Source organism: Amphimedon queenslandica, unplaced genomic scaffold (genome assembly GCF_000090795.2).
Source record: "Amphimedon queenslandica unplaced genomic scaffold, v1.1 AMPQUscaffold_13134, whole genome shotgun sequence".
In the NCBI taxonomy this organism is placed as follows: domain Eukaryota; kingdom Metazoa; phylum Porifera; class Demospongiae; order Haplosclerida; family Niphatidae; genus Amphimedon; species Amphimedon queenslandica.
Window position 1 is genome coordinate 45642 of NW_003546630.1, and position 12506 is coordinate 58147.

The 12506-nt window shown below is 32.8% G+C and overlaps 2 protein-coding genes across 2 annotated transcripts; both read left to right on the forward strand.

Moving 5' to 3' along the window:
* Positions 1 to 3584: 3584 nt before the first annotated feature.
* Positions 3585 to 7836, forward strand: LOC109585020 (uncharacterized). The gene is made up of 14 exons (XM_020000949.1): positions 3585 to 3610; positions 4179 to 4401; positions 4457 to 4744; positions 4789 to 4865; positions 4911 to 5130; positions 5843 to 5896; positions 5943 to 6092; positions 6140 to 6372; positions 6700 to 6741; positions 7153 to 7253; positions 7306 to 7426; positions 7471 to 7511; positions 7558 to 7691; positions 7739 to 7836. The coding sequence occupies exons 2-14, from the start codon at positions 4293 to 4295 to the stop codon at positions 7834 to 7836; spliced, it is 1668 nt and encodes a 555-aa protein (XP_019856508.1). The 5' UTR covers positions 3585 to 3610; positions 4179 to 4292.
* Positions 7837 to 9794: 1958 nt separating this feature from the next.
* On the forward strand, positions 9795 to 11220 carry LOC109585021 (uncharacterized protein PFB0765w-like). Its single transcript, XM_020000950.1, has 7 exons — positions 9795 to 10045; positions 10107 to 10316; positions 10401 to 10478; positions 10526 to 10705; positions 10755 to 10859; positions 10909 to 10992; positions 11045 to 11220. The coding sequence occupies exons 1-7, from the start codon at positions 9949 to 9951 to the stop codon at positions 11218 to 11220; spliced, it is 930 nt and encodes a 309-aa protein (XP_019856509.1). The 5' UTR covers positions 9795 to 9948.
* The last annotated feature ends 1286 nt before the right edge of the window (positions 11221 to 12506 follow it).

Genomic DNA, 12506 nt, shown 5'->3' on the forward strand with positions numbered 1-12506 from the left:
CAAGATCAAGAAAAAGAAGTTTCATCAGTATTAAAAAAATAATATGAACGAAAGGTTGCACTAGATGAAGATAAGGAAAACAGTTACGAGCCACCACCAAGCAAAAAAGGTCAACTGCAGATACGGTTACATTTACCCTCTCTAACTGCTCAAATATTACTATAAACTATTAAAACAATACCAAATTACACAAAACTATAATTTAAAATACACATGTAATCAATTAATTGTATTATTTAATTTACCGGGAAATTATTTATTCAACCTCCCGGGAATTTACTTATTCAACCTCCCGGGCTACTTATTCAACCTCCCGGGCTACTTATTCAACCTCCCGGGAAATTATTTATTAACCTCCCGGGAAATCAGAGGTAAGTTAGTTATTTATGAACCTACAACCAAGCAATCTGATTGGTCAATTACAACTAGGCATGGTAGAAACCTGATTATACTGAATATACTTCATATCAATGGGGAGTAAGAGCAGCTATTAATGTAAGTTATGGATTTACTGATGTAACAATGGCAAAGGAAAATTTCACTTTCAGTCCTGGTAGAGTAAAAATATTATTATATTATTGGTTATTATATTTTATAGGTCCTAAATTATCTGATGAATTTATTATTATTGATGATAATTATACCATTCAATTCAAATATATTTTTTATACTGGGTCTTAAAGAATGAACGATTTGGAGAAGCTCCAACTAGACTACCTTTTATTATGGAGAACAGACAACATTAGAAGAAATTGTCTACACACCAACTTAATTCTTCAAAGCGGATTTTAAGTTTTAATTCTGAGATCAGATTGCATATAATGTGTCAATTCAAGACAAGCATGGTAGAACAAAAGTTAACAAAAAGAGAATTTTATTGTCAAAAATATAGTTACAATCACAGATAATACATAGGTTTAGACACAATAGTGTTCAAATAAGTTCAAGAGCAGCACAGCTTTGATGGTGCAGTAGCATTAGTTTCTTGTAGTGGTGAGATCCAGTATTGAAGTACATGAAGCTCTTCATTAGGATCAGTAGGGGAATTTGTCACAGTAGTAGGTAAGATGATCATACTAGGCTCAATATTTGGAGTAGAAGAGTTAATCACAGTAGGCACAGTATAGCTGCAGTAGAGGAGGAGATATTGCTTGCAACTACAAGAATAGAAAATGATACTTTTCCATCAACTACTTTAATTGATGTAGCAGCATCCTCCATGGCAGGAGGATGATAATGATATTCATAATCCGTAGGTGTAAAGTGATGATTTCATCTAATTAAGTGCTTACAACTGCAAGTTTTCAAATTTTGAATGATTTTAACTATTCAAACCAAACTGACAATGAATTCCTTACATAAAAATGTACCAGCAGTACTAAAGACTTATGCATACAAAATCCACCAGCCTCATTACATTAGCTATAATGTTGATACTGAGGGACACTATTATTGTTTTATTTGGTAAATTGTAAGAATCATGCTCATTCAGCTACATAAATGTAGCTGCATGCTATTGGTGCCAACAAGAGTAGTACCACTGATGCAGAAAGCTGCTCTACTAGGTTAGTAATAATAATATATTTTGATTTAAATTTTATACTTTTTGGTACTATTTCAGGGTGTTTCTTTTCTCAAAGAGGAGAAGTGCAAGGAATGCAAGAACAGGAGCAAGACCCAGCACACCCAGCAGTCTTAGTAGCCCATGGTCTTTGGCCAGATTTTGAAACTAATTTTATAGATTCATAATTAGTATTATCAATAAAGTGTTAAATTCATATGCTTTATTCTGTTGTTGTAATGAGACAGACCCTGCAATTAAACACATGAGAGTTATAGTAAACAACACCTGCTGACATTGTTGTGATAACTATAATGATATATAGTACATAACATATAGTGTAATACTAACTATTGTACTGACATTAAAACTGTTGATACAGGTGTTGGTATGTAGAGTAGCAGTGATATGTATATGTTTGTAACATGTAAACTAAAAACTCATGCATAAAAAATTACAAATGCTGGTATCTAAGACTACCAGCCTCATTACTAAATACTATAATGTTGAATCTGATGGGTACTGCTATTAATTATTATTGTTTCATTTGGTAAACTATAGCTTATAATACAATGCTCATTTACCTGCATAACTATTGATATTTTTGTTACTAGTACAATGGATACAGGAGAAGTAATGAGAGGAACTATGAACATATACATGAAGCCATAGTAACTAAGATTAACCTAATAGTATTCATTACCATGATAGTATTCATTACCATGAATCACATCTCAGTAGGGCGTGGCTCAGTGCATTTAGAGATCGAGATGACAATCACAAAGAGAGATTGCTCTTTTTTGTGTTTTTCACTATATTTAGTCTTTCTTTCCTCATTCTGTACTCAGGCAGGTATGTTGCAATATTGTAAAAACACCCTTCTTTGTCTTAAATTAAACAATCGTTTTTATGAGATTACTGAGCACTTTTCTGGAAAATTTTCAGCGTAGACCAATTCGTAGGTATACGTATACCATTACATGTATATCAGTCATGGTAGCCTAGAACTTCATTTAAGGAATGCAATAGCTGTTTACTCAGGCTTGACTATTATAGTTACTTGTAGCTGTTGATAGCATGGCAGGTGCATCAGTGCCTAGCTGGTAATTCTATTCTGTTCAGCCTTCTAACTTTCAATCATTCCTATCCCTATAATGGCTATTCTTTACCTGTGGTTTTATATTGTGACCTTTGTATTGATGTTTTTCAACAACTCAACAAACCGCTTGCTTTTATTAATTTACCTTTTTTCTTTAAAATAAGGACTTTCGCTCTAATTGCACGAGGCTATTTTACCCTAATTCTTTATACTCACAGAATATGTAACTCAACCAGTATCAGTGAATACAAGTCTCAATTCAACTGTCACCTTTACTTGTGAAGCAATTGGAGTTTCTTTCATATTCTTTTATGTTGGTGAAACACCAGCATCTGAAGATGTCAACGTTAACAGAGGATTTACTGAATTAAGCCAAGTAACTATTAATGGGACTATAAGAAGAAGACAGCTATCAGCTCATGCAAGAGAAATCAATAATAATACTTATATATATTGTTTTTTTTTTCCTGGTGAAGTTAGAAGTGACAATGCTACACTAACAATACAAGGTATAGTAAAGTATCAGTTTAATTGTGTCATTAGTCTCTTCTTTAGGTCTGTTGGATAGTGTTGTTGATCTGAATTATACCTTTATTAATGGATCCAGTGTATTATTAACATGGACAGCTCCTTATACACTGGATAATGTACCTATCACTGGATACTATATAGTCAATGGATCAGTGAACATTACTACTACTAACAAGAGTATTAGATTATTAGCTACTAATCTTGATCCTTGTATATTAAATAATGTATCAGTTTCTCCTATTAATGATGTTGGAATAGGCTCATCTACTTACATCAGTTTTTATTATGAAACTAGTTAGTCCTACTATGGCTTCATGTATATGTTCACAGTGTATCTTTCAGTTCCTCTCATTACTCCTCCTGTATCAGTAGTACCAGTAATTGATGGACAGCTAATATCATTGAATATCAGTATTAATGTAAGTTTGTTCCAATTGCTTTGTTGTTGTTGCTGTGTTTTATTTGACTGTTGTGCATATTACTGTTTTGTCAATTGTGTGTGTTCAGTTTCAGTGCAGTCATGTGGCAGTTTCTATTACCGTATAAGAGGATTTGTTGATGGGAGTTTTTTAGTGGTTTTGTGATATTGGCGGATTTAATATTGGTGATTTTTAACAATTTAACTATATCCCCACCCTTAGGCTGGGTTTTACTTAAGCGGTTGCAGTTCGTGGACAACATATTATCAGAGGAAGACAGTACCTTTTCTGGAAGATTGTATTCTTTATCACCTGGTTTAGAGACTGGCTTAAGGAAACATAGTAAAGCCATGTTAGCTAGTGGCATGCTTTTAACTAAAATTAATGTGAGTGTGGTCACATGCATGAATGGAAATATTGCTTGCAGGTTTTATCTTGGCGTTTTTATATAAATCCGTCAATCAGCCAATATAAAATCCCATCAACATTTCATTATATACGGTATTTGTTTATACATATTGTAAGGTTATTAATGCATGGTCTCCTTCCTTTTGCTACCCACCACTAGGCTGTTCCATTATGCAATGGTGAATATCCTAACATTATAACTGTTATTATACTCAATATTAATAATGAGGTACAAGACAGTAACAGTATATCAACACAAGTTAATGGTCAACTGATGATAACTGGAGTAATAACTGTACCTAATAATTTAAATACATTCATTGTTAATGTATCACTGAGTAATAATGGAGGAGAATTCCTACCTACACCTTCTATTAGACTTGGTAATGAACTATTACGTTGTCTATTTTTTAATTCATTACTTTCTCTCATTGTTAGGTAAAGCTGGTCCAGTTACTAACATTGACTCTTCAATTGACAACTGTTCTACTATTGATATAACATGGACTGCTCCTACAGTTAATAATAGAGTATCTATACTGTATTACATACTAAAAATATATGATGCTATTACTGGTAGTCTAGTGGATACTGTATCAGTGTATGACACCAGTTATCAGTTTGAGGATAATAACTTATTTATACATCGTTATACGTATGTTATTACTGGAGTTAATGAATTAGGAGAAGGAATGTCTAATAATGATACATTCTCATATCAAAGAGGTACAATAACAATAATTACTGAATGAATGATTTTGTTTATTTAGTACCAAGATCAGTTGAAGCAGCTTCAATTATAATAGCATTCAATGAGACTAGTGCTTATGCTTCTTTTAATATACCAGTAATGTCATTATGATTTGACAAAATTTAATTATATACTTAATAGGTGACATTGGAGTGTACTGGTGAGTCTCCTGAGAATGCTACAATTACCATACAGTGTAATGGAACTGATGTTGTATTTGCTAATACATATTTAGTGGAGAATACTCTTGCACCAATGAATATACAAGGATCTGTGCCAGCTCCACTAAATCAACATTGCATTATCACTGTTGTATTTAGTAATGAGGCTGGTAGTAGTGAACCATTTATACTACCATTTGGTAAGTTATGTGTAAAAAACATTATTTAAATTGACTTCTGACATGAACAGTAAATGCTGCCCAATACTGTATACTGGGAAATTTTTTAGTAGCCAAATTTTCGCGGATTTTGTGTTTTCTTGCTCTGTCGCGAAAATAAAAAGATATGAAATTTTGAATTTTCATTGCCACGTGGTGGAGTTTACAAGCTATTCGCAAAAATATTATTTTGTGAAATCGTACAAATGCAAAATTCGCGAATATTTAGCGATGCAAAAATATCCCAGTATACGGTACCACCTTGCATTACTGTACTTTGATTTGCTAAGTATAGTAAATTAGTTCCTAAAACATACTACGGTTGCTATAAGATATAGTGACAAATGTGTAAACAAATGTGCCAATGGAACAGTTGCCAAATTTTGTGACATGACATATGAATGCATGCATGCACTACCACTTTGAGTCTTTATTTTTCACTGTTTTCTTAAAAATTAATAGAGCATATTGAGAATTGATAAACTGTTTCATTGCACATGGTTAGATTAAAATTTTTGAAAAGGTTCTATGAATCATGTAATTTGCAAAAATTGTTCAAAAGGTGTATTATATTTATATTTACTAACCTTTAAGATGCAATCTAATTAGACTGTCTACAATGGTAGAGAATAATAAATGCTTTGTTAGCTAATATGATTATTTTGTTATAATTTAATATGTTCCTCCTCATTAGTTGCTACTACTACATCAACTACTGCTACAATTGGAACTGAAACTCCATCAACAAGTATAACACATACACACACTAAAGTGTTTTATATTTTTGAGAATAGATGGAAGAATTAATGATAACATTGTACCTGTTGTGGCTGGTACAGTCAGTGGTACTGTACTATTGATATTGATCATATTAACGATATTTGTTGGTATGATAACTGCTATTAAAAGAAAAGGGAAGGCAACAAAAGAGTTTGTACATTTTGGTAAGTATTCTATAATTATAAAAAGTTTTTTATGATGATATTATAAGAACGAGCTGATTCCAATCCATATGAAGAAACTCATCTAACAATGATTGTTCCTATTACCACATCACCTGCACAACTGACCAGTAACAGATCAATTATTATGGCCCACAGATCAATAGATGATGAGAATGATAACAGAGCAATAGATGATGAGAATGATAACAGAGCAATAGATGATGAGAATGATAACGGAGCAATAGGTGATGAGAATCCCTATCATCTTGCTAGGAGTGAAGTAATCTTATTATTAATTTAATTATAGTACCATATAGTGGGAAACTTTTGTGGCCCAAAATTTTCATGGATCCGTCTAAAAATCAATTTTGTGTGGCTTTAATTTTGTGGTTTTCTACTTTTCGGCCATCTTGAACTGTATTAAATCAATTTTTGCAGATTTTATTTTCATAAATTTTGGAAAAAAGCAAAANCCACAAAAATTTTGGGCCACGAAAATTTCCTGCTATACAATATACATAATGCAATCTAACATTATTGTCCCTGAACATGGTGTTAACCATTATTATTCAATTGCTGACATTATCTGTTCCATTGTGTTATGTAGTTCCTTGCTGATAAGGACACCATTCCTTTACACAATGTTCAGGTATGTGCTATTCATGTATAAATTGTATCAGTTATTAAGTCAGTGCACTATGTTATGATATTCAATGCATGTAGACCCCCAAGCTTCTATAGTCAAAACAAGCTTTTATTTGAGAAAGGATTTATATGGTATACAGTTGCTTGTTTTGCTTTTCACAGTTTTCAGTTAGAAAAGTAATTTTAAAAATTAACATAAACAACATAACCCAATTGATAAAACACAATTTGAATCGTGAAAATCATTATCCTAGTTCTAGACATACATATAAAGTGCAAATACAATAGCTTTACTATCATTAAGTATAACTCTAAAATGATGTAATTTAAACAATGACAATAAAGTCGATGACAGCTCAGTATGCAATATAATTTTTGTAATTAGATGTATAGTTTGAACTATTGTGTTATTTAGGAATTAACACAACAAGAGCCATACCCATCAATGAACACATCAGAAACAAATGTTGAGGACAGTATATCATCAATAGCACCACTTATTAATAGTTCTGAGTAGTGAGTACAATACTAATACTGGCAGTAATGTATCTATTACTTTTGCTGTTAGTGACACTGCTACTGCTGCTAATCCTACTTATGCTGATCTTGTTAAAAGGACAAATACTACTCCTCTACCTCCTGCTGCTCAAACTGTTATGTATGATAAAGTTACTGGAGATATTAATAAGGTATTAACATTAAGTGATGTTTAATACTTAACATTATATTGTAGAAAGGAGGAGGTGTCACTGTCTATCAGCCATCTGACAACATGTTAGTTGATAGTATTATTTTATCTGCTCTGATTTTGATTCTATAGTTCTGATATTCCTCCTCCTCCTTCCTATGATGATACTGTTGCACAAGAACATAGTGCTACTGTGAGCATCAGTTCTCAGTTTGTAGTACCAGTAATACCAGCTACTGATGCTGCTGTGGTTCATGGACATTATGGTATTGATATGAATTTTAAAATCAGGTAATTTAAATTTTTTATACAGAAAAGTATCCACCAATGAAATATGATTATGATGTTAATACTCCAGTAGAAGATGATACTTGCTCCACTGATAGTAAGTATTATAATGTTAATGATTAACATAAAATTTATCATTTTTAGCTGAAATTGTGCAGCCAAATCCAACATCAGCCCCTTTAGATAAAACAGATGTATATGATCGCAGTACTAATATAATACCAATGAATGTGAATGAAGTTTTACCTGCTCACTTTCCAACAGAAAATTCCTTCGCTGATGAGTCACTGAGTGTTAACAAGGAACCAGGAGCACTTGTAACAGACATTATATTAAACAATTCAATTGAAGTGGTATAACAATTAATATATTCATGACAAACTTTGTAAAATTATTTTTTATTATTAACAGGTTGCTACAAGTTGTCAAGTAATGACAAGTAATAAATCCAATACACCAAACGTTTTTGAAGATGATTCAGATTATGAAAATTATGGGGTGATTACTATTTTAAACAAGAAAGTACTTTATTTTGTTTATTTTAGGTACCAGAATTAATGCCAAGCACTCGCAATAAAGTAAACTTACTAACACAAATTTTTCGATGTTTTTTTATTGTAGTCTGAGCAATCCTTATTGTCTTGTGTGTTCATATAATACAGCAAAATTTTTAATTCATGTAATGTACATGTATTCAGTCTTTTTGTTTTATTGCTGAATATAATTGATCATACAACAGGCTTTTATAATGCTATTGTAGGTATTTTATGTCTCATAATAGTCCAGGGACTTTGGCCCAATTTTGGAGCGAATTTAAAAATTTGTAAAAAAATTCAATTTTTATTTGAATCAACTTAAACTTTCTACACAACACAAATACCAGTACATGTATATGCATCAAAATAAATTATAAAAGCAAAAATTCACCCCTTTTCATTTTTGGCAAAATTTGGCCAATAGCCTTGTACAGGGATTTTGGCTTGATTTTGAAGCAACTTAAAATTTTTTTAAAATTCAATTTCCATCAGAATCAGCTCAAACTTTCAACGTGGATGCATGTATATGTATCAAAATAAATTAGAAAAATGTAGAATTTTCATCTTGTCATTTTCGACGAAATTTGGCCAATAGCCCTGTACCATATAGTACAGGGACTTTGGCCCAGTTTTAGAGCAACTTTAAACTTTGTAAAAAAATCAATTTTGATCAAAACCAGCTCAAACTTTCTACACATAATAAGTACATGTATATGTCATTTTCGGCAAAATTTGGCCAATAGCCAAATATGTACAGGGACTTTGGTCAGATTTTGGAGCACCACTAAAAATTTGTGAAAAAAACAATTTTGATTGGAATCAGTTCAAACTTTCTACACAACATAAATACAGGAAATGGTACAGAAATGGAGATTAAGATTGGAATTTTTTCTTTCTGGATCCAACTCCTTTGCTCTGCTGAAAAAACTGTAAATAACACCTTTTCCCCATTGAAGACTGTAAAATGTATGCCTCCATCATGGCGGCCAGAATATAGTTTTTTCATTTACTTTGTCCAAATGAATATCAGTAATTGTTATCATGCATTTCATTCACACAGATTTGGTGGATAATGTGTGGGTGGGTTTGTGTTTAGTTACATCAATGAGCAAATTCTTAGTGTGTACTATAGTATGCACAAGATTTGTACAAGTACAAATCTGAAAATTCCAATTCAAATTATGTATTACCCTGTTCTAATTTCACTATACATAATACCAAAATTGATAAATTATGTACTCTTCATAATACTGGTAGTAATTTCAGCACTAATTAGTGTAAATACCATTATAGCTAATAGTATTTTGTGGGTAGTTTGCTACAGATAATAGCAAGTCATTATTCATGTACAGGTACATAAATAAACAAATTTTTAGTCTGTAGTAGGTAATGTGTACATGAAATCACGAACACAAGTTTGTTTTACAAGTACAATTATAAAGTTCTAAAAACATTTTAATTTAATTTAAAAGTGCATGCACGACTAGACGTGTACATGTCTTCCTAGAATTCCAAATTTGTACAAGTACAAATCAGTCTCACTTGTAAACAGAAGTAAAGCAGATACCAATCACAATGTCACTTTAACTAATTCTCCTTTCCCCTCTACTTGAACCTGTTACTGGTAGATACAGTCACTCACTCACAGCAGTCACAATGTCACCAAACTGTGTGTGGCTAGTAATTGTTGGAGGATATAATGAGCTTGAATCCCAGTTTTTTTATAATAGAAAAGAAGGAGTCAGAGGTTAAATTTGTCACTGATACTGATAAACTAATAATGATAATTGAATTAAGTATAAGCTTATTCATCAGGGTTGTTTTCTTATTTTAATGCATGTATTTTTCTTATTTCAGTGTATATTGAAGCTGGTGAGTGGATAGTACAATCAGTACTGGATGCTAATGATCTCACTAGTAAGAAATATCAAGAAAAGTATTCATCATACAGCAAGACCAGAACATGGTGGATGGATCAGCTAGTAGAAGATCCCACAAAGAAGGAAACTGAGCTACAGAGATACATCCAGTTATTGCATCAAAAACTGGCTGAAACCAATAAACAAGGTATATATTTATACATTTTATTTGTATACATTCATTTTAATTCAATTATCTGTCATTAATTTAATGACTTTGTTTCGAACTCAGCTAAAGTTGACAATAATAAATTGGAAGAGGTGTTAAAAGCACAGGTACAGTTACACAAAGAGAAACAGATTATCATTGGTTAGTGTATCATCAGTACGTAATATTAGATGAGTCTATTCATGTAGAAGATAATGAGAAACTTAGAGCTACAGTTGCTTATAATGAAGTATTGATAACTCAAATAGAGGAAGAGAAGAAACAAGCGGAGGAAGAGAAGAAACAAGTAGAGGAAGATAAGAGAAAATTAGTGGAAGAGAGGAGACAATCGGAGGAGCAATATTTTGTGGAGAAACGGATCACTAAAGGTTAGAGTATTGTCATCAATATGTGTGTATTATGAGTGAGAATGTTTAGAACTTAAAGCTAAAGTTGCTGTTAATGATGTATACCTAACTGAATTAGAGGAAGAGAATGAAAAAGTAGAGAAACAATATCTCAAAGAGAAACAGATCACTGAAGGTTAGAGTACTCAAATGTATACATTTACATTATGTGAGAAAATATTTAGAACTTAAAAGTCAAATGACTAAATTAGAGGAAGAGAAGGAGCAAGTTAAGAAACAGTTCCTCACTGAGAAACAAATCACTAAAGGTTAGAGTATTGTCATCAATGTGTGTATGCATTATACTGAAAAAATAATCAGAACTTAAAATTAAAGTTGCTGATAATGAGAGGTATACTGCCAAACTAATGAGGAGTCAGACCAAAAACACTAGTTCCAATGTTGCTAATGAGGCACTGGAAGAGAAAGAAAAAAGGAAGGAGCAATATTTCAAAAAGAAACAGATCATTACAGGTAAGAGTATTGTCATCATTTAATGTTGTGAGGGAAATGAATACTTTAGAATTTGAAAGTAAAGTTGCTGATAATGAACTGTATACTTCCAAACTAATAAAGGAGAAGGAGCAAATACAAGAGAAAATCACATCCTTAGAGGAACATTCAATCAAAGAAACTACATGCAGTTCTATTGGATTACAATTTAACTACTTGATTCCTTCAATGGGTAAGTATTGTATGAATAACCAAATATACATTTTATACAATTGATAGATAATTTGGAATGTCTGAGTGATGTCCAGGTAGCAGAGAAGAAACTGTTCTTAATTCAAGGAGACAAACCTCAACTGATGAATTGGGAGAAATATGGTCTAAGGATTGGAGTACAAGAAGGAAGCCTATTGTCCTCTGAGACAGTAGAAGCAGCAGTGGTTGCTCTTGTAGGAGGACAGTTCAAGTTTCCTCCTAATACTGTCCTAGTGAGTGCTGTGTATGCAGTATCACTCTCTGAGCCTCTCCTCAAACAACTAAAGTTAGAGATACAGCACTGTGTTGATTTAACAGGACAACCAGATCTTGCACAATACTTAAAGTTTGCTATAGCTCCCGTGAGCACACCCAATCTTCCTTACCAGTTTGCAATAGTTGAGGGAGGAGAGTTTAGCTCTAATGGTGGGTATGGATTCATTGAGCGTAAAGATTTCTGTTTGGTGTGCATGCTGGGATTGCTAATAGTATCTATGACTGGAGGAGGTGGAGGAGGAGGAGGAGGAGGTCAGCAACCACAAGGACAAAGAGCAGGTGTAGTACCAGCTCAACAGGAACAAGGAAGAGATGCACTGACAGTACTAACCCAGCAACAGCAACCAGGAGCTAATGAACAAACCAATGGACAACAAGGAGAGGAGGGACAGGAACAACAAGGAGAACAGTCACGAGGACAGCAGCAACAAGGAGCTCAGTCACAGAAAGGAGAGCAATCACAGTCACAAGGAGGGCAAGAAAAAGGAGAACTTCTAAGTGAAGGTGGATACCAACAAGGAGGAGAAGGAGAGTAGAAGTCACAAGAACAACCAGAAGCATTAGAACTTCAACAGCAAAAGGGAGGACAAACAGAAGCAGATCCTGTGCATGTAGAAACAACTGAGGGAAACAAAGATGAGGAGCAAATTGATGAGAATAACGTACTGGTTGGAACTTCACCTGCTGCTGCATTTGATGGTAAGAGTGAAGCTAAAGTAGTGAATAAACCAAACACTGAGACTAAAGATGGTAAATATACACTCTATTGATGTATTGTGTATTATATTACTATGTATAGAAG

Bases quoted from the DNA above. Each gene is read 5' to 3' on its own strand.
- LOC109585020 (XM_020000949.1), top strand. From the start codon at position 4,293: ATGATAACTGGAGTAATAACTGTACCTAATAATTTAAATACATTCATT. The intron at 4,745-4,788 runs GTACAATAACAA...TTGTTTATTTAG, and splicing joins TACATTCTCATATCAAAGAG to TACCAAGATCAGTTGAAGCA. The intron at 5,131-5,842 runs GTAAGTTATGTG...CCTCCTCATTAG, and splicing joins ACCATTTATACTACCATTTG to TTGCTACTACTACATCAACT.
- LOC109585021 (XM_020000950.1), top strand. From the start codon at position 9,949: ATGAGCTTGAATCCCAGTTTTTTTATAATAGAAAAGAAGGAGTCAGAG. The intron at 10,317-10,400 runs GTATATATTTAT...TTTCGAACTCAG, and splicing joins GGCTGAAACCAATAAACAAG to CTAAAGTTGACAATAATAAA. The intron at 10,706-10,754 runs GTTAGAGTATTG...GAGAATGTTTAG, and splicing joins GGAGAAACGGATCACTAAAG to AACTTAAAGCTAAAGTTGCT.